Source organism: Odontesthes bonariensis, chromosome 7, assembly GCF_027942865.1.
Source record: "Odontesthes bonariensis isolate fOdoBon6 chromosome 7, fOdoBon6.hap1, whole genome shotgun sequence".
Lineage (NCBI taxonomy): Eukaryota > Metazoa > Chordata > Actinopteri > Atheriniformes > Atherinopsidae > Odontesthes > Odontesthes bonariensis.
This window is the reverse complement of record NC_134512.1, coordinates 30393340-30415532: the sequence shown is the minus strand read 5'-3', so window position 1 is coordinate 30415532 and position 22193 is coordinate 30393340. Positions and strand designations below refer to the sequence as shown.

Here is a 22193-nt window from a genome sequence, read left to right as displayed (position 1 = left end):
TTCAATATTATTTCCTGTATTATTTGAGCCCCAGGGCCTCTTTTTTTTCTTTAATGTTCACCTGAAAGATATCTCCAATTTCAGTCAGTGACAGATCCTTGACTGTGAGGCCAAAATTAACAACCTTAGGCTCTCTGAATAGGAGACACTTTGGAAGACTTTTTGATAACATAAGTCTCCTTGTTCCCCTCAGGGAGTGAGATTAAGAAAGATTTTTTACTTTTGTTAAACACTTGTGCTGGTGATCAATAAATTCCCAACTGTAACATTATCAAATCTGATACAAAAGAAACAAATCCCATCAATGCCACATACATTTTAGTTTCAGTATTTCCAAGTTTTTTTTTTTTTTTAATTGAACATTCTTTGCTTGATACAGCAACTTGCAGGGTTAACAGTGGCAACAAGAAATCTCAAGAAAACAAGCTGGAATCTCAACGCTAGAACTGAAAACATTGTATTTCGAAAGGTGGTCTTGTTTTCATTTTTCAACAAAATATAACAACTTTTCCTCATAACATGTACACATAATCAGAAAAGTTTTGACTGAAAAATAAAATAGTTTTATTTTTGGTTTAGGCACGTGAAGAAAAGTTTGAATATTTGCACTTCACATTGTCAGCAGCATGCTTCTTCTGTGAAATTCAGTGTAGCAACTGAAACTAAAATGTACAGGAGCCGATCCTTACCATCTCATACAAGATAGATTTATTGTTTTCTAAGTGGGTGGCACATTCTTCCATTTTTTCCTTTGCCCTTATGTCAATCATGGCTGAATTAAAAAATAACAAAAAATAAGTTGTATCTGTTGAGCAACAAAACACATCAATCATTTGCTATGAAAGTAGAGAGCAAAATTGATCAATTAGACTTGTATAATTGGTCTGCAATAAGCTGGTGGGAGCCATTACCAACCAGTCATACATATCTGAGGTTGAATCACAAGATTAAAACTTTACTTTTTTTTGTTTTACAATTAAATATTTTCTTCCACTCTGTTAGATTCCATCCTGTCATTTGAGAAGAAGCTGGGTACACCCATAGCAACTTGGCAATCCAACACAGACTATCAACTTTCGAATGAATATCTTGGAGGATATAGGAGCAAGGCAACATAGTAATTAAGCTGAGCAGTGGCTTGAGAATTTGAGAGGGTAAAAACTTAGCAGGGCATCTATGTGGGGAATCTGATAACAAGCACAGTTGCATTACACAGCCTTCTTGCTTGTTGGCCAAGACGAATTCCCCTACTGCAGTTAGTGTATATTAACCAGATCTGTCCTACCCCTTTGTTTATTGACATAGTTGGTAATGCAGCTATATAAAGAAATTTAAGGGGATCATAAAACATCATGTTTCCTCTCCAAGGAAAACAAGACAGAGCATTCTGTCATCAAATACATTTTATCGTCAACATCCATCTCCCCACCACCCCCGTCAGATTAGCTTTCAGCTGTGGAATCAGACTTCCTGCTGGACACCAACACGACAATGTGATTGCAGTCAAAACATCAGTAGTTTAAGTTAAAATGTACTGTAAGGAAATAAAGTTTACTCTGGGTTTGTAAATGTGTATCCAGACCTGTATCAGAAGAATGTTTGACACACGAATAATAGTTGCTCTGGGAGAGAGAACATTTTTTTTTTCTGTCTACTAAGTTCACATAACAAAGACCATAATTCTTCAATCACATGTTAGGCAAATGTCTGATGCAGTAATTTAATAAGTTGGAGCTTAATTACTTTAATGTCAATATAAAACTACATTTGTCTGTCAACATTATTTTAGTATGACAACAATTCCTACTTTATATTATCGTCTTATCCCAATTAGCTCTTATTAAGCTATTTGGGCACAAGGCAGATCCAACAAAAATAAAGTTTCTTTGTCAAAGGCATCATGGCGTCATTAATTTAAGTTGTTCTGCTCTAGATTCTATTGAATCTGTTAAAACAATCCATTTTCAGACAGAGGCAGTATTTTATTTGGGTAAATTACTCTCGAGGCTACACATATATGTCAATATCTGCTGCTGATCAATCATGCAGACATAAAAAAGATAGCAGCTGTGATCATACATTACAACAAATCTCACAGAATATTCTGATTAAGCCGCTCTTCCGTCATTTCAGATTACAAATATGTGGACACACCCTTCTCGAGAAGAGTACTCCAGTAAGATCTTGAAAAGACGATTGACAGTGACTGACAGCTAAAGCTGCATTTTCACCCAAATTATGCATAAGTGCCAGGGATGTTTTCTGGTACATAAAAGGTTTTTTGAAACCGTTCTTTTCTCTTTTTTTCAGTGTGAAAGTGTGAAGAAATGGGGAAAACCAAGTCTGTCTTTGCTGCTTTCTGTGGGAGCTGCAGAGCTGGCTCCACTACACAGCCACATTAGGCAGCAGAGAGCGCTTTTCAGCTGCATTCACTCAAAATCTGGCAATGTTGTACCTTCCTACAGTGTTGTGGCAAGATGTGGGTATTTCTGTTTGTACTTATGAATGTAACCTCTGTGAAATGATCAGAAATGAACAGATCATTTATCTGATTCAATGCTGTGTTCTCACCATTGACGTGTCTGTCCTCCAACTGATTGAACTGACCTGAAAAGTTTGTGTTTCAGAGTACAACAGCTGGTATTGGTACAAACTGAATTAATGCATTTTAGAAGTTATGGTGTAGATGACTGTGACAGAAAGGCAGAAATAAGATGCTTGGAACAATAGAGCCCTCAGAAATGTCAAACACTGCAAGCCCCATTACAAAAGTATTGGATACTTTCAAGAGTCCAGCTTCCTAACCAGGGCTGTTTTAGGGATACATATCTTCCATGTACTTGTTCAGTTACTGATTCCTGTGGTTGAATTACATGGAATTGTGGTAAATACTTTGTAAGTCCCCAGTCCTTGGGGGACGTTCCTGCAGTTGAAATGCAGCTTAAGACACATTCTTTATTTCTTTTCCTGTCTATTTTCATTGTTTCCACAGCTGCATTGTTGTTTGTGTTTTTCAGTATTAAAACCTCTAATTTTCTGCAGACCACTCACAATCATTAGGAGGCCATATTTGGTATGTACTGAGCTTTGGAACCATTTGTTTAAAACAGCAGGGACTCTAAATTCCACCATTACTACTTAGTGACTTCTCATCTTGTTAGAAACTAGAACATTTGTTTTATGTTTCCTGTTTATTTCCTACAGCATATGCTTAATTGCCAACTGCTGAGCTAATTGGTGGGTTAAATGAGCCATATCTCTAACAATAAGCATGGTTATGTGTGGCAGCCTACATGCTGCTGCCATGAATTGATCTCAGCCCACATGGTCTTTGTCTCTTCATGTTTAGTTGTTCTGAAATGAACGATTTTGTCTTGCCTTCCTTTTTCTGTAAGACATTAAGTTAAGTTTTCCATTCATTTATTAAGCCCTTTTCGAGAATGGGATGCATGCATTAAATTTGCCAAAATGATCCATGTTATAAACAGTTTTTAAGTTAATATCGGTGTGAAATTCCCTCTCTGCCACAAGTAATTTTTTAGAGGGACTTCCACACAGTTGTAATTATCACAACAATCGCTGACACATAATATATCAATCACCTTTTAATGACAGAATGCAATTGATATACCTGACAGTTTTTGTCATTTCTTCATTAAATGCACTTTCTCTGCTGCAAAGTCCTACACTTTGTTATTGCATTCTATTTATTTTCATGCAGTAAGTAGTCTGTTTATCATTAGTTCAGTGAAAGCCCAGTAGTATAAAACAGAGCTTATTATTAAGACGGTTGCAATGACTGCAAATTTGCAACACCACAGCATTGACAGGCCAACTGCAGAGGATGATCCCGAGGATATTTGCTGAGTCAATACACTTAATGGGACAGCCCTAGTTTTACTTCTATCGGTTATTTTAGATGTATACATAGGTACATCCAGAGATAAGGGAGTACTGTGTGCAAGAGTTATTAGACTTGTCAGACCCGTGACCCTTAGGTTGCCCTCTGCATGTCTCAGTGTCATCATCTGGCTCCTCTCTATTAACTAGCTGTTTTTTGGGTTAGTGACAACAGCAGCTGCAGCAAAGTAAATATTATTTGCTGTCATTTTCATTATCTACACAAAGTAAGTGTGTATCAATCATTTGAAATTCAGTATGTTTTCTTTTAAAAAGCTTTTGAGCCTTTATTTTATACTTTAATCATTATGAAAAAAACACTGCTTTCTTTGAATATTTAATCAAGGTAATGGATTTGGTTACAACTGCAATATTGTCTCTGTTAGTAGTTGATCCATTTCAAGCTCAACACAGCATGCAAAAAAAGATTGATAAGAAATACAGCTGTCATTCTAGTCTTATGCTGCGTGTACACCAAGAGCGACCTACGCTGCCTGGTAGCGGAGGTAGTTGGAGAAGCTTCGCTTGAGAATTTGCTTTGGTAGCTTTGGTAGCTCGTGACGTCACATTTAGAATGTTAAATTTTTAAAGGCCCCGCGGCTGAGCAGCACCCCCGCAGAAAAAAACATGAGGAAAGAGAGGGCAGGGACACGAATAAACGTGTTGTTATTTACAATTTGTTATACAAGACATACATCACGTTACAAATTATGTAAAACTACATTAGGTACACCTGAGAAGAGCAGGAATAGCAGAGGCAGCTGTGAAAATAAACTAAATTCGAAATAAAATCCGAAATAAAACTTAATTGCAGTGAGAAAGGTATGCGTGGGGTTATTACACTATTGTATTGAAGCAGTTGACACGGCAGTTGCAACAGTCCCAGGATTAAACGACTATTGTTTGGATAGGAACCAAAGTTTACACGTCTGTTTCCGCAAACCCCGCGGATTGTCGGACCCCTACAATCTGTGGATTGTCATTGGTTTTCGCCGAAACGCGTCATAGCTCATTACCATAATGTTAGCTTGAGTTTAATCGCTGGAATCCGCTCTGGTAGCCCAGTTCGCTCACCCTCCATAGAGAAATAATGAATTCCGGCGCTCAGGTAGCGTAGGTCGCTCTTGGTGTACACGCAGCATTAGCTTTATGTTTTTTTCTGAGTTTTGATATCAAGGACCAAAACTGTCATAATCACAAATAAATAAATATATGTTGAAATAACTAAATGCATATGTTTTTATATGTTACATTTATCTATCAATTTATTTTTTACTTACTTTATATTTTTTTCCACTTTTTTTTTATTTCCAAGTTTACTTTTTTTTATTTCCACATTTATTTTTTTAAATTTTATTTATTTATTTTATTCGTTCAGGTGGATATATACACGGCAGGAAAAGGGGGCCTTTCATATCACGCAATTTCGAGGCCCAGATGACACTTCTGTTTTCCACTTTTATTTTGTTCCGATGCGTCTGAATAGTCATGAAAAATGTTAATTTAAAAAAAACTTCATATACGACGTAAATTTGGAAATTTAATGAAAGTAGTCAAAATAAGGGATGGTGTTGAGAGCTTCTTCCTCTCGTCCTGTTCTCGGCTGATCCTGCTGACCTGCAACAATACAGATGCAACTGAATATTTCTTGGATGTGTCTGCTCACTCCACATTACAATTACACACTATACATTACAATCAAGTATGCAAATGAAGATCGCCATTTAACGTTGATGCAGGTTAAACGCTAACACTGGCTGTCCCTAAATGATATACAGACTTGTTCAAATGATGAGCAACTTCCTCCAAATATTAGAACACCTTCAACTTATGTGTCTGTGTGTGCAGCTAAAATAATAATTCTGTCAGTTACAGTATCTACCCAAAACAGTAAATAGTCATCACTGACAATATTATTCTGAGTCAAGTCAGCCATTTGCCTTAGTTCACCAGCAATCTCCTGATGGAAGCCAATGTTTTTCCCGCAAGAAAGTAGGGCAGAGGCAGATGGTTTCCTGTGGTTTTATTGAGAGCTGATTGGTTGGCACTGTTTCTCGAAGATGACCAATCATGCTTTAGACCATGGTTATAAATACCCACCTTATTACCATACACTTGAGGGGGAAAAAGGGTGAAGTGAAGTAATAATGAGGAAAATAGGGAAAAGAAATATGTGTAGATTAGGAAATGTAAAAAAGTAAAAAAATAGATGAATACATGTGGAAATTAATAAATAAATAAATGTAAAGTAAGTAATAAAAAGTAAGTAAAAAAGAAATTCGTAGATAAATGGAAAATGGAAAAACACACGTATTTGATTATTGATTTCCATATATATTTATTCATTTGTTTATTTATTCCTCAATATTTGATACCTCTTCAATGCTGTTTATTCACTGAAATGATAAACATTGACACTAAATGTGACTGAGGTGCTTCCTGGCAAATTTGGGCCAGCTGGCATTTCTTCACCATGTGGTGTTGGAGAGAAACAGGAAGTAAACCACTGAAAACTTAATCAGAGATAGACAAAGTCTTAGCTTATATCAACTGTAGAGCATCTGGACAACAACAAAAGGCAGGAATTTTTTTTTTTTTGTCTATACAGCCTTTGTCATCTGCACTGTTTTAATCCTCATTATGAAACACAGGATCAGAGGTCTCATGGAAAAATTCAAATTGGTGATGTAGGCAGAAGATTAGGATAAAATATCCATCTCTCTAACAAAGCAGACGGCATGTTGCCATGGTAGACCAATGTCACACAAGGTCCTGCGTTCCGCATTTACTAGATTATGTGGATAAGAGAACCACGAGCCCGGCGGTCTGGAGAGCTTGTTCAGCTAATGACACATCAGGTTCAAAGTGGTGGTGGAAAATGAGACAAGGGTTATAATCCTCTGCATCAATACAATTAGAAAGAGCAGACTTGCTGCTGGCCTCCAGAGCTGTAATGCAACTGACAATGATGGATAAGAGTGAAAGTGGAGGGGTGCGTCTGACTGCTGTTTAGTCTGATATCAACTTGTTCTGCTACTTGAAGAATAAAAACTGTAGGGTTTACTGTAGTTTTCATTGTTTCACAAAAAAATGGGGACCATTATCAGCATGGCAAACGATTATGTTCACTGACAGGGCAGGTGCGACTTTAATCTCATAAATTCAATGAGGGAATATCCAAATGAGTGAGTTGAACTCTTCTCAATGAAGCCTAATTGTTTATTGATACATTTGGCATGAGCTGTGTGCGGAGGCTGTGAGCATTTTTGGAGCTTTTAGAATCAAATTTCGGTTTGTTTTTGAATGGTTATCGTCTAAACAACATGTTTTCTAATCTGTTTTCTCAAAACAAGACACTTGTTAAAAAGATAAAATCCTCTGAAAGCATGTTGTGGGACTACATCGCAATATTAAAAGTGGCAAATTGCACTGATATTTTATTTTTGTTGGCTTTTATATACTGCAAGGACAACTAAGATAAACCAAGTACCCTTGTTACACGCTCCTTGCATACTTGACTTTTTGAAAGTCATCCGTCCATCCATTTTCTATTCCAGCTTAATCCAATTCAGGGTTGCAGGGGGCCTGGAGCCTGGAGCCTATTCCAGCTGTCATTGGGCGAGAGGCGGGGCACCAGTTCATCACAGGGCCACACAGACAAACAACCATGCACGCTCACACTCCAAAGGTAAATTTAAAATCACCCGACATGCATGTTTTTGTACGGTGTCAAGTCAAGTCAAGTCAAATTTATTTATAAAGCACATTTAAAACAACCACAGTTGACCAAAGTGCTGAACAGAAGTAAAATCAAATAAAACAAAACAACAATAAAAAAGAATTAAAAAACCACAGGGAATAAAAACATACAACATTAAAAAAGAAAATAGAGAGTAGGGAGATAGAGAGAAGGAGAGAGAGCCAAGAATCAACTGGTAGGGAATGCCAAAGAGTACAAATGGGTTTTCAGATGTTTTTTAAAATGTTCCACCGACTGAGAAGCCCTAACGTGGGAAGGTAGGCCGTTCCACAGAGATGGAGCCACGACTGCGAAAGCTCGGTCCCCTCGAGTCGAGAGCCTAGATCTAGGTACCACCAGGAGCATCTGGTTTGCGGACCGAAGTGCCCTGGCAGGGTTGTGTAGCTGCAGAAGCTCAGATAAGTAGGGTGGTGCCAACCCATTCATACATTTAAAAACAATTAATAAAATTTTGAACTGAATCCTAAAATTAACTGGCAGCCAATGCAAAGAGGCAAGGATGGGCGTGATGTGCTCACTCCTCCTCCTACCCGTGAGCAAGCGGGCAGCAGCATTTTGCACAACCTGCAGGCGGCGCAGTGCTGCCTGGTCAAGGCCAATAAGCAGGGAGTTGCAATAATCTAAGCACGCCGTAATAAACATGTGGATCAGCCTTTCCAGGACATTCCCCGGAAGGTAAGCTTTAGCTTTAGCCAGCAGCCGCAATTGAAAGAAGCTTGCCTTGACTATAGACGATATTTGTTTATCAAACTTAAAATTCCTTTCTAGAATGACACCAAGATTCCTAGCAAAGGGACGACAATAAAACTTAAGGGAGCCAATGGCACTGTCATGGCCATCAAGGAGATTTTGCTGGCCAAATAAAATGATTTCTGTTTTGCTTTTATTTAAGGACAGAAAATTTATCTCCATCCAGGTCCGGATATCATTAAGACAATCCAGCAAAGCCTGAACAGAGGTCTGCTCGTTCGTCTTTAGGGGCAAATAGATCTGAACATCATCAGCAAAACAGTGAAAGGAGATGTTATATTTTCTAAAAATTGACCCCAGTGGCAGCATATATAAGGAGAAGAGGAGGGGACCTAAAACAGAACCTTGCGGCACTCCACAGTTTAGTGGGGAAGTGGCCGAAGAGTACTGGCCCAGGTGGACAGAGAAGCTCCTGTCTGAGAGATAAGATTGAAACCATTTCAGAGCAGTGCCTCTAATGCCCACACAAGTGTTTAGTCGATCCAGAAGAATTTTATGGTCCACTGTATCAAACGCTGCTGTAAGATCTAAAAGGACCAGGACAGCAGAGTTACCAGAGTCAGCTGGTAGGCGGTGGGAGGAAGCCAAAGTACATAGAGAGAACCCACACATATACAGAGAGAATATGCAAACTCCGCTCAGAAAGGCCCTGACTCTTGCTGTGAGGCGACAGTATAATACTGACCCCGAGACCACCGTGCAGCCCCAGATATCCAGATAATAAAGGTAATAATCTTTACAGATAGTTTAAGAGATATACCAACATTTTCTTCTTTGTCAAGACAGATCCATCAAACACCAAACAAAAACATAACAACCACAGAACCTAAATGTTTTTCTATGTCTTTGACCACAGGACACCACACCAGGGATACTTTTAGGGTGTTTTAAAGTTTTTAATACAATGCATACTGACAATGTATATTTTCTTATAAATATTGTGTTTTCCACAGAATGTTAGCTATGTACACATTATTTTCCTCAGCATCACCCTGCTCAGCATTACCTGGCAGCAGCCCATTATAAGCATAGTTTCACTTTGAGCAGCTCTAACTCTTCCAGTGGTTATTGCTCTTTGCAGGCATTAAACATTTTGCACAAGGCCCTCAAAGTTGAAGATAAAACTGCTTCTGCTTCTTTATACAGAATTAGATTTTTATTCATGGTAATTGTCAGGTGATAATCTTGGTGTAATATATTTTCTAGCAGCCAAGTCATTCTGAAAGGGTGTGTAAACGTTCTAAGCAGCAACAAAATAATTCAAGAAGACCAATAAAGCTCTGCTAATTAGGTTTTGTTGCACAGCGTCCAGTCAAATCATCACATATAGCCTCCACAAAACCCTCACTTGTCAGGAACATTGCCATAGCTTGAGGCCCGTTAGGTAGTCAGCTGTTGGATTTTGCAGTGATTGACCATAACATCTAGCTGGTGTTGGAATTTAGATCAAATTTGCTTTCATCAGTGCCAGTGTAATTTTGATAAATAGCAACTAAACAACCGCTTTATATGGAACACAGTAAGACAAAAAATAATGCTTATATGGAAATAATTAGAGGCATGCTGCACTTGTCTTTAATATTTTTTGTTGTGCACTTTGAGATGGTGGTCTGGGAACTAGGTGTGCATTTTCTCGTATTTGAGGCGTGGTTTACGAATGCCTAGAGCCTTTTATTGGGCGCTACGAATGTCTATCAAATGGCGTCTGGTTCTTCCCATGCTGCTTTGCGCGCGATTCATAGCCAATTGTATCACTTATACCAGATGACATATGTAGAGCGACAGAAATTCGACGAGGAAGAAGAAGAAAAAAAAGTAAAATAAAAGTAAACTTGCGTTCTAAGCTACTTAAAACACTTTCAAAGGCTGCATCGAACGGTAACGTTGTGTCCGCTGCCATGTTGGATTAACACTCTACAAGCTTTGGTATCGTGCATAGACGTCGTCATCGTCTTGCTGCCCCCCCCCGTTCTGTGATTGGTTCCCTAACTCAGGCAAAAATAAGGGCGGTGGTTTCCAGGCTGCCTTTGCAGTGTGAATGAAATCGCGCGCAAAGCAGCATGGGAATTCCCAGGCTAATCCATAGGTAAGCAGATGTGAATGAAAAGTTTGTTATAACAATAACTAGTTTCATCACTAGGAAACTCTCTGTGTTTGTAAATTGTTTTCTTTACTGAAATATTCTAATATAATCCAACAACAAAACAGCATTATAGCCTGTGGAAATCTTGATTGAGACTTTGTTTTATATCAATTGATTTAAATGACTGTTAAACTGCAGGACTAAGTGTCCAATACTGAGATTGTCCACTCGTTCAGGAATCCACTCATCTATTATTGAAAGTTCACTATATGGAAGACTTAACGGGGATAGAGGTAAGCAGTTGCTGAAAGATTCCAGACACTTGAATGCAACAGTGATTATTTGCCATGTATTTTCAGATACATATTGTATGAATGGGCTGCACGGTGCTGTGGTGGTTAGCACCGTCGCCTCACAGCGAGAGGGTTCCAGGTTAAACTCCCAGCTGGGGCCTTTCTGTGTGGAGTTTGTATGTTCTCCCCGTGTATGCGTGGGTTCTCTCTGGGTACTCTGGATTCCCCTCACTGTCCAAAAACATGCATGTTAGGTTAATTGGTGTCTCTGAAAAATTGTCCTTAGGAGTGTGTGTGGTTGTTTGTCTCGTTTGTCTCTGTGTGGCCCTGTGATGGACTGGCGACCTGTCCAGGGTGTACCCCGCCTCTCGCCCGATGACGGTTGGGATAGGCTCCAGCCCCTCCACGACCCGACCGACGGATTAAGTGGGTATAGAAAATGGATGAACGGATGGATGTTGTATGAATTGATGCCTGCAGGACTGGTAGGTGCCAAATTTGAGGTGATGGCCAGCACAAGTTTGCTGCTTTTGGTTAAGAACATAACGTAATTTATATCTTACTCCACAAAAAAATATCAAATGCATCAAAACAACTTTAAACATCTGTTTTAAAAGCCACAGTTAGATATTTCAAATAGAAGCTACACGAAAACTTCTCCCTTGTTTTATGTTTAGACCAAAACAACTAAAGTTTCGGCTATGTTTCTGTAACATATTTGAAGGTTTTTTAAAGTCCTATTATTCAGGCAGAGGAGGAGACTATCCATTTCACAGTTGAGATGTCTGTAGAATATAACTGTGCTCAGGTTTTCCCAGCAGGTTCATAGCTGCTGGTTCGAGGCAGCAATGCACTATGGTTTATTTTATCAATTTACTGTACAAGTTCTGAATACTAAATTGTATATACATTCATTCATATAAATTAATATAGATGACAATATTTGAAGAATTCAGGGGGTTAAGCGGTCCTTAACTGATTCAGGTCCTACTTAGAAGGCCGGAGTTATTTTGTTACAATTGGCAGCTATGAATCTGAGCGAGTGGCCATGACTTGTGGAGTCCCCCAGGGGTCAATTCTTGGACCTCTTCTGTTTGACTTGTATATGCTCCCTTTTGGTCAGATATTGCAGAATTTTAACATCAATTATCACTGTTATGCAGACGATACACAACTTCATGTGTCTCTGTCACCGGACGACTGCAGCCCAGCAGACGTACTGTGTCAGTGTCTGGAGGAAGTAAACACCTGGATGAGAGAGAATTTTCTACAATTAAATGAAGACAAAACTTAGATAATTCTGTTTGGTAGCAAAGAGAAGAGGGTCAGCGTTGGTAAATATCTTGAGACTCGGGCCCTTACAATCACTGACCAAGTTCGTAACCTCGGAGTGTTGATAGACTCAGATCTGACTTTCAGCAGCCACATTAAAGCTGTTACCAAGGCAGCTTTTTACCACCTCAGAAACATCAACAGAATTAAAGGTTTCCTCTCCCAAAAAGACCAGGAGAAACTCATCCATGCATTCATCTCCAGTAGACTCGATTACTGTAATGCTCTTTTAACCGGACTTCCAAAAAGAGCATTAAACATCTAGCTCATCCAGAACGCTGCTGCTGGAGTTTTAACCCGGACTAAGAGATCTGAACACATCACACCAGTTTTAAAATCTTTACACTGGCTTCCAGTCAGTCACAGAATAGATTTTAAAAGCCTGCTGATGGTTTACAAATCCCAGAATGGTTTAGGCCCAAAATACATCTGTGATATGTTCAGAGAATATAAACCTAGCAGAGCTCTGAGATCCAAGGACTCAGGTCAGCTGGTCCAGTCCAGAGTCCAGACTAAACATGGAGAAGCAGCATTTAGCTGTTATGCTGCAAACAAGTGGAACAAACTGCCAGTGGAGATTAAACTTTCACCAAATGGAGACATTTTTAAATCCAGGTTAAAGACATTTCTGTTCTCATGTGTCTATGCATGAAATATCTTTGAACATATCTGGACTGTTGCTTGTTTTTAAATTCATTTAAATGATTTTATTTGTTTCTCTTTATATTCTTTTATGTATTTTTAATGCTTCTTGCACTCCCTGCTGCAATTCTTTTATTTTATGTAAAGCACTTTGAATTGTTTGTACATGAAATGTGCTATATAAATAAATTTGATTTGATTTTGATTTGATTTATAATGAAAGTTATCTCTGTACCGATGCAGTGGCATGAGTTTTCATTGCCCCGAGCCTACTTTATTTTCACCAATTTCCATAGACTTCTGCTGCACACTTTATCACAGGGCTGTTCAGTACTGCTGCATATGACACCATGGTGGTATGGAACCATAAGACAATATTGTTTTGCACGGCTTCAGAACGTTTTACACTGTCTAGCAACAACAGTCTAGACTAGAAATAGAATAGAATAGAAAAATACTTTATTCATCCCCCAATGGGGGAAATTCAAATTAGTCAAGTAGCTAAACATTTTTTTTAAATATTTACAATGATTGTATTAACAACAACAATAATAATACCAATTCTAGTAAAAAAAATACTACTACTAAGTAATAATAATAATAAATGACTAAATTAACAAATAAATTAAAAAAAATCAATCAATAAATTTGAGAAGAACTCAGTAGTCACTGTTAAAAAGCCTTATAGCTGTGGGAACAAAGGACCTTCTATTTAGTCATATTTTTCAAAAATGTGCTGAGTCAGCAGATGTCTGTATGTCCTAAATGTGAAATACGTTGTGGTAAGGCTGTTTTTTAACCTGTAAAGGGCTAAAACAAAGGACATATCCAGAATATAAAGACATATTCAGCTATAGCATAGGGAGCGTAAATATAAGTGTGATATGAGCGCGTTACCATCTCAGTCACAGTAATGTATTTCCCAGCACCAGATGACAGATCAGACCTGCCTTGGAGCAAAGGAAAAAATCCTTCTACTCATCAAGCCATCATCAATAATATAATAACATTTTATTGACTTAGTCAATGAATGGATATGTTGCATCTCGTCATATTTGTAGAAAATATTAAATTAGGCACTTTTTGGACACCCTTGGAAGCCCTTTTCATATGTCATTATTCACTTTAATTTCTTTCGAATAAAACTATGACATAATTGAAAAATAGACAACTCTTGGAGAGTGAGAACCTTCACAAAAACTACCCACTTCATAACTTGTCAGCACCAGGAGGTCTGCTGAGATTTGAACCTCTGGCTTGTAGACAGAACCTACAGCTCCTGTAATATTGATTTAATTCTCACTGTTTTCATGTGCTGTGAATGTGTCTCTTGAAGACCTTTGACACTGTCATCACTCATCTCACACACCACGTCCTGCTGCTATACTTCTGTTTTCACTTGGCTTTATTTGCTCTCACAAAAAAAAAGCAGCAGGGATGACCAGTAGGTTCAGAGGAGTTGCAACAGTGAATGACAGCTTCTCTCTGCTGACAAGCCACAACTGCTCTCCTTCCATTGTTGCAAGTACATCAGTGAAGACCATTATAACCTTTTACTGGCTTTGTTGTACATACTCAACCATGCATGCAGTGAGAAACATCCTTGTAGTTTGCTAAAGGTTTTTAAGTAATTTGGCTGAATATTTTTCTTTAAACTAAAATCACATGGTGAAGAGAATTAATCCAGTAATGACCCTTGGAACAAATGTGTAATGTCATAGCAAACAAACACTTAAAGTGAGCTGAAGATGAGTGGTAGTATATGAAACGCAGCAGGATTTATTGTTTCAGCAATGCCTCAAGATGAAAGATGCCTTTCAGTGTAGAAAAAAAACAGTTGTTTTTTAATATATATTGGATATGTTTTTATTACTATAATTACATTTTTTTTTCTCTCTCTAATTCCATTCGGAAAAGCGTATTTCATGTGCTGCCTGAGCTTCGTTTTACAACCAGTTATCACCATCAACCTGAGTCATCCTTTACATAGACTATTAAGTGCAAAAGTCTCGAATTAAATTCTTATTCCAGTTTAAATGTCCAGGGCTAGTGCTTTGTTGCAGCATGAAGAGGAAATATTAGAAGCTGGACCTTTCGAATATGAAAATCTCCAGGCTCCTTTGACAGCTGAAACAAGGATTTTGACTTGTTTGGTAAGGAGATAAAATTCTGATCCAGCTAACACGTGGATTCATTTTGTCAGTTCAGCTTCCATGCATCTGTCCTCACCCATGTAACTCAGGCAGTTTGGATTTTGATGGAAAAAAAAAACATATTAAAACTCACAACAGTTTTAACACTGTTGTGGAACCACTTGAGGCAAATGTGATGTCAGAGAAGACAGTTCATGGTTTTATTTTGTGTCACATGTGCATATGTAGTTGTTTTCTCTATTAAACTGCTTTGAGATGTTGTATTATCAAACTTCGAGCTTTGCAGAACAACTTGCAGAATATTTACTGTAGTTGTGCCTTTGCATCTTTGATTTCATTAATTGTTATTTTAGTGCACAAATGTGGTTTACGATGCACAGAGGTTCAGAATCAACCGATTAATTATAAAGCTGTCAGAGACCATCTGTGTTTTGTTCCCCCCAAAATATTGCTTTCTTCTGTCTGCCATTTCAAGATGATGAGTTGAAGCTGCGGCGAAATTTGATTAAACCCCATCTTCCCTTTACATGGCGCTTTTCCTTTGGCCTTTCCTGCTGTTGATGGATCATTGTTCCTTTCTCTTCCTGTTGTGGTTCAGCTCGACCAAACATATAGTGAGAGATGGAACTTGGGTGGCGGAGTCAGCCACGAAGATTAACAGCTGATCTAAATCAAAACGCTCTCAAGGAAAATGTATGAATGACTTATTGAGAAGGAGAACAGTGAATGGCAGCAGAAGAGCAAGCATAGTCCTGAAACCCTGGTTCAAATAAACCAAAGAACTCAATCCTGTTATGCTGATTGAAGACTAAAGATTATATGGCTCATCTAACTGATATCTTTATCCCTCTCACTTTGAGATAATTCGAGATTTATTTACAAAAGAGCAGGTTGACATGCACTACTTACTGAGAACTGTGCCTGCCCTTAATCTATATTAAGAGGAGAATTGCAGGTCCATTGCATAATATGGGCAGATTGGCACAGAGTTCAGTAAGGAGGTTAGCCAAACGAATGACAACAGTGAGTTCATGAGCCTGCCAAATAACCGTGGGAAATTATATTTACATTAAGCGTCCCCTTGTACAGGGCATTGTGTCTGTCCTTGAGGTCTTACAAACAAATTGAAAGCATTTCCTTTTTCACAGCAGAGCCAAGTTCTAAAAATATAGTTTTTAAATGGTGGATTAATTACATTTACATTTGCTGCCAGCAGTTTTTTGTCGCTGCATTTCCCCATGCATCACTCACAAGGTCAGCATATAACCCGACAGCAGAATTACTGTAGGGTTAAAAGCTGTCGTTGCTCTACATTAGTCCTACTGGTGTATTTTGTTTCACAGTAACTTTTAAGTGTAAAAAAATAAGCATAAATAGTTCAATTTTCTATCACAAAGCAGTGTCGTTAACATAGTAGTCCTTTCCTCAGTAAATGCTGGCAATGGACCAAACATTACTGCTGTTCATCTTTGCATATTCTGTTATCCTGTTTGGTTTGACTTTGCATCATGTAAACATGTAGGATTATATTTGATGGTTTTGCACGTTTTACCTACTTGTCACAACAACGAATCCAACAGTTTTTCTAGCAACAAAGCCGGCAGATCGCCGGCTTCACAACCACATGAGAAGAGAGCTTTCTGGTGGCCTGAAAAATGTTGTTCTGCCCAATTAAAATAGAATGAAATCTGCATGTGCACCAGTTCCACGCAGCGTCTGTCATCTTTATGAAAGGAGCCTCTGTTTGGTTCAAGAATAATGTTGACTAGACTAATTATCACTCTGAATAGTAATTAAGGGGATTTTATTAAAAACCTGTTCTACTTTTGACATTTTTTTTAGCCTTTTCATCCAAGGCAATGCAGTTTCACATTAACTAAAAACAAGGATCCAGGGCTATTTGGATTTTTTTTGTATGTGCCTGAAGATCAGAAGTCCCCGTACAAAAAAGCATGACGATAGCATTTTGCACGAATTCCATTTTTTTTCACCTACATGTATTCCTAAACTGAATTGAACTATTTTTATTGTAATATGTACAACTATGAATATGTCACAATAGCAACTGCAAAAAGGCATATTAATTGACATGTTTGAAATTGGTTCATGTCAGCGTTACTGAAGTGTGAAAAGCTCTTTCTTTGAACACAGGAAATTATTTTTGCATCAACTTAAATGAGAAATATTGGAGAATATACCATGGAGAATATACCAGGGTATTTGTTGGATTGGTTCGATTTACAATACACACTGTGTCCAATGTACACAAATGCTTCGATCGATGTGCAATTCCAATTGTTATAATGTGAAATCGTATATTTATCTTTTTTTGACAATACTGGATGAAAGATATGGACTTATTGTCTAATTGTGGGCTGTAATTCAGTCAAGCTGCAGCAAATAGGTGTTGTAGCACTGATGATTTAAGGCCAGTTTAACGTGATCATTTGTATAGTAGTGTCCGTTGTGATGTGCAATGAGTTGTTTCATGTAAAGTCTGCATTTGACAGCATTATATATGTGTCTTGACCTACAGAGTTGGATACGCCTCTGTGTCCATTTCCTGCTGTTCATCACGCTTGGGGTACATTCAGATACACTTGACGTCAACCCAGTGACCGATGACATCTCTAAACTCTCTATTTTGGTAAGCACAACTTTGGAATTTAAACACTCTGGATTTAGAATTATTTAAACTGAATTTCAATTGCAGTCCCAGTCAGTATCAGCCATGACGGACTACCACCAAACAAGTAATAACCAACAACCCTGTTTTCAAAAAAGCCCCCGATGCTGTGTAAAATTTACTTGATCAAAGCAGGATTTTCTAAATCATTTAAAAGGGGCAATACTTTTGTAAATAACACTTAGGAATGGAGCTTATGTTTATGTCTGCCAAATGTTTATGCATTTAGCAGACGCTTTTATCCAAAGTGACTTACAAACGAGGATATAACATTACAGCTAACGTCAAAGCTAACAATAAGCTACACAGAAGGAAACAACTAATCAGTGGTGACAGTGTAGGGATAGAGTGCAGGCATAGAGGGAAGTACAGAAAGAGAAAGTGCAGTAGAAGGGGAAGTACAGGGTAAGTGCTGGGTTTCGGTCTTCAAGAGTTTCTTGAAGATCGACTGTTCTTGTAGCACTTGGTAGGTCATTCCACCATCGTGGAACGACACACGAAAAGAATCTGGATTGTCTTAAGCGTGGTGTACGCACTGCTAGACGACAACCCCCAGTAAACACTGTAGTTTGGAAACTAAAATGTGTTCCCATCCTTGCTTGGCTTGCAGTTGCTCAACAGTTTGGAGCCTGCTTTGTGTTTTTGTTACATAGTGCATGAGTTGTTTTCAGTGATTGACAGCTTAGGAATGCAGACAGGCCAGTTTATCATTCTCACACTTTGTCTACAGTTTAATGTCACTTTATGATGTGCAAAATGTGGTTTAATATTATCTGGCTAAAGTAAGAAAGGCCTTCCTTTAAAAACAAATACAATTTTGATGGCACCATACTAGATACAAAGATATTTATCATTGCTTTCATAGATTGATAATGCATACTAATGCGCCCCCAGACCATTGGGTTGTTGGCTTTTGAGCTGTGGGGTGATGAGAAGCATGACGGTCCTGATCCTTTTTTAGCAAGAACGTGATTTCCATGAAGAATTTCACATTTTGATTCATCAGGCCAAGGGTAATTTTGGCTCTGCCTCTGTCCATCTTAAATAAGCTCAAGCCTAATTAAGGGTAAACTTATATAGCAATGTAAATATTTGATTTTGTTAAATGAAAATGGTAGGAGACTTTTTGTAATGGTAGTATCCCAAATCCTCAAACCATATAGGTGAATCACTTATTGTATACAGATTTCACCTACATCACTTAGCCAGTTTAGGGATTCAAAAAGTGTACACCAATTCATAATGTAGATTGATACAAAGTTTCTCAAGATGTTTCTGGTCTTTGATATTTTTCATTGAGTTCTCTGTAAGAGATAAAAAGATAAAAATTATTTAAAAACCATTTACAAATTTCAGAAAATGAAAAATTGTTTTGGGACTAATTTTAAAATAAAGCCAGATAAATTCAAATAAGAACACAGTCGGGTATATAAATTATTTAATGTATTTACATTTTCGTCAAAATGAATTTATCAATTTATCAAAAAATTATATTTTGTTTTCCAAAACATACATCCCAATATCCACCTTTGACACTAAAATGTATATATTCAATATTATAAGAGTTGGTCATTGACATTTACAGTGTAAAAGGAAAAGAAATTAAACATATTCTAGAAATAAATCCAAGTAAATAACCAATTAAATATATTTCAGCAGTTACACTGGAGAAACCATAACTGGACATTGTGAATTTTAAATGTAATACTTCATTTACATATTTAAACTTAAAGCAAAAACTTGTTTCAATGTAAATAATCAGTTGGTGAAGTTTCTTACTTAAACCGCCAACCGCCATCATTTTTACCGTTAATTTGTTAAATCTCATCACAAAACAATTTTCCTACACTTAATATCGTTCATTTTATGGTGAAACTTGACAGTTGGAATGCATTTATGCAGATTTATGCCTTCAACTGGCCTTTTTAAAGACTTTTACTGATGGATTTTGTAAAAATGAAAATAAATCGTGAATTTTAAATGATTCAGGTTGTTAAAAATTCTGACTTTTGTGGGGTATTCGGCACACATTGGATTTTTTTTAATATTAGTATTGATGTCATTTTTCAAATTGAATTAAATTAAATTGAAAATTTGGTTTTTTTTATCTCAAAGGGAAATATTGTTGCAGTACGTTTTGTTTGTTTTATTTGTTATTTATGTTTAATTTTGGTATTATTATTTTTGAAAATATGCTAAATTTCTATTCTAGAGTCATTGTACAGGCCAGTTTCAGGTGGATTAAACTGCACAGATACTTGTTTTGGGTTAGAAAAAAATATATGTGGATATTTCTCACATATTTCTCACTATTTTTACTCAGCAAACTTTTGGCAAACGACAAAGTCGGCAAAGTCACTTTCTAATTTTGCATTATCTTATTTAAAAAAAGAAAACCTTGGTGAAATTTGCCAAACTGATATCAGCCTGACATATATACAAAATGTCTACACAGCCTGATTTAAACCCTTGCCTTTGTAAGTTATTTGGCTGGGACTCCGATGTTTGGCATTTCTCTGCATTACAGATTTGCCTATCACCAGGAATTAAAATAAAATTGAGGTAACACAGAAGAGTAGCCTTTCTAAAAAAAAAAAAAATGAATGCAGTGAGGTGTGTTGCTGGCATCAAAATCTAGATAAGAGAATTTTTTAGGATTAATACAATTTTGCGGTTCTGTTTTTTTTGGGGGGGGTTCATTTCTTTTTATTAATTTAACCTTTATTTAACCAACCAAGTCATTAAGAACAAATTCGTATTTACAATAAAAGTTTCACTGATTTGCTAATGATTTTGTTCTGTTTTTGTTACATTTTCACAACATTCCAATCTGACTGTAAACTGGGTCATGCAATCTGTCATGCAAGTATTTTTCCCAAAGACTAAAAATCCACGTTGGCATTTTATTCGAGTGTGACTCTACATATATACATATGTATATACACATTAGATCTTTGTGTGTTTACCAGACTGAAGTGTTTAAGTGTTCCGGCTTGACCTGTCCTCAGTTTAAAACCATTTGTTGTTTTTTTTACAGAGAGAAAATATTCCAAAAGATTACGAAATTCCTGTAAAGTACATTCCAAAAGAAAAGGTAAGACATCATGCCATTTACCCAGAGTAAATTATGATACCCCCCCCCTCCTCTATGTATTAAATCTGTGTAAAATTGATCATTTTCATTTCCAGCTGTACAGATTTTATTTATAAAACTTTGTATTCTGAACAATCCTTTTTCTATCTTTGTTTGCAATGACATGAACCTTTCATGTGTACTTTCATTTTATCAAGAAGAAACCTGCAGATAGACTTACCTTCTGTTTAGCTTCATTTTGACATTAAATTAACATATAGTTATTGTACAGTGTAGATAGTACTCTGTTAAGTACAGTGTTTACCCACTAATCAGATGACTCTACTCTCCTAAAAGCCTTGTTACTGATATTTTTGATAGATGTGATCTGTGCACTGTTGCATAAGCTGCATGTAACACTGAACAGAATTTTTATGCCGTATTTTGTCTTTTTTTTGTTTTCTTTCTAGGGTGGGATGTGTTGGGTGAAATTAAATGTCTTCCCCTTGGAAGAGAGTTTACAAGATTTAGCCAACAAGTTTGGAAATATTTCTTCCAACAGAAACGATATTAGTATAGTTATCCATATACTTAGAGAACTTCGCTACAGAATGGGTCCTCTGGTAAGTTGATATTGTTTCCACCAAAAATGTGTGGATAATGGATGAAAAGTATAGTTTTAGAAGTTGTGTCTTTATTCAGCCAGTATAATGGCTGTTCATTATGTTGTAAATGTGGAATTTGTGTTTGAAGATTCGCAATTTTGCATACTTTATTTAACTATTTAAAGCTAAAATCCATCATCACCATGCTATACAGATGCAAGCGGTAATTACATTATGTGTGGACTACAAGGAAGATTTAGAGCTGCTCTTGTAATGTCCCGTTGTAAACTCATGGCATTTAATTTTACAGTCATGATACAGCCCTGTGGCAAACATTTTATTTAACATTTTGAGGGTCATTTATTTAACCATATTCTCACAAATGTCACCTTTTGAAGTGCACATTGTCTGCCCTAAAGAGGCTGCATTTTAGCGATTCTAGCTTTAAATGACATTCAGGCTTTTTAGTCAATGCTTTGAACCCAACTGCACAAAGAAAATTTATTTGATTTTTGTGTGATCTGTGGTTATCTTCTAACAGGACTTGATCATGTACGAATTTGAGTGCCACTACAGAAGAGAGAGGTGGCAAACAGAGCAATACTTTGACTTTGTTAAAGACTTCCTCACAGCTGCACAGAATAAACATGATTCAGATGACTGTGATGCTCCTCCCTGTCCCACCACACCACAGACAGTAACAACAGAAGAATATTTAGAAGGTGAGTACTTTCAATATGTCAAATTTTATTAAATTAAAACCACAGACATGAACAGTGAGTAACAACTCATCTTGTTTCAATACAATGTTCTGTTGGTAAATTCATCACATGGATTTTACTATGACACCATGCCACCTACATATGGAAACAGCTACAGACTACAGTTGAAGCTTCCCTCATCAGGATAGCAGTGG

The 22193-nt window shown here is 37.2% G+C and overlaps 1 protein-coding gene across 4 annotated transcripts in view; it reads left to right on the top strand.

Annotated features, from left to right (window-relative positions):
- Positions 1-22193, top strand: part of kitlga (kit ligand a) — a 43606-nt gene that overhangs the window by 8066 nt on the left and 13347 nt on the right. Inside the window, exons 2-7 of one of the 4 annotated variants that reach the window (XM_075470514.1) lie at positions 2311-2479; positions 7458-7588; positions 17450-17560; positions 20637-20693; positions 21143-21295; positions 21819-21999. In XM_075470514.1, the coding sequence (XP_075326629.1) occupies positions 7568-7588; positions 17450-17560; positions 20637-20693; positions 21143-21295; positions 21819-21999 (523 nt within the window). In that variant the 5' untranslated portion in view covers positions 2311-2479; positions 7458-7567. The remainder of the gene's footprint in view (positions 1-2310; positions 2480-7457; positions 7589-17449; positions 17561-20636; positions 20694-21142; positions 21296-21818; positions 22000-22193) is intronic. The other 3 variants (XM_075470515.1, XM_075470513.1, XM_075470516.1) reach the window with 3 other exon arrangements.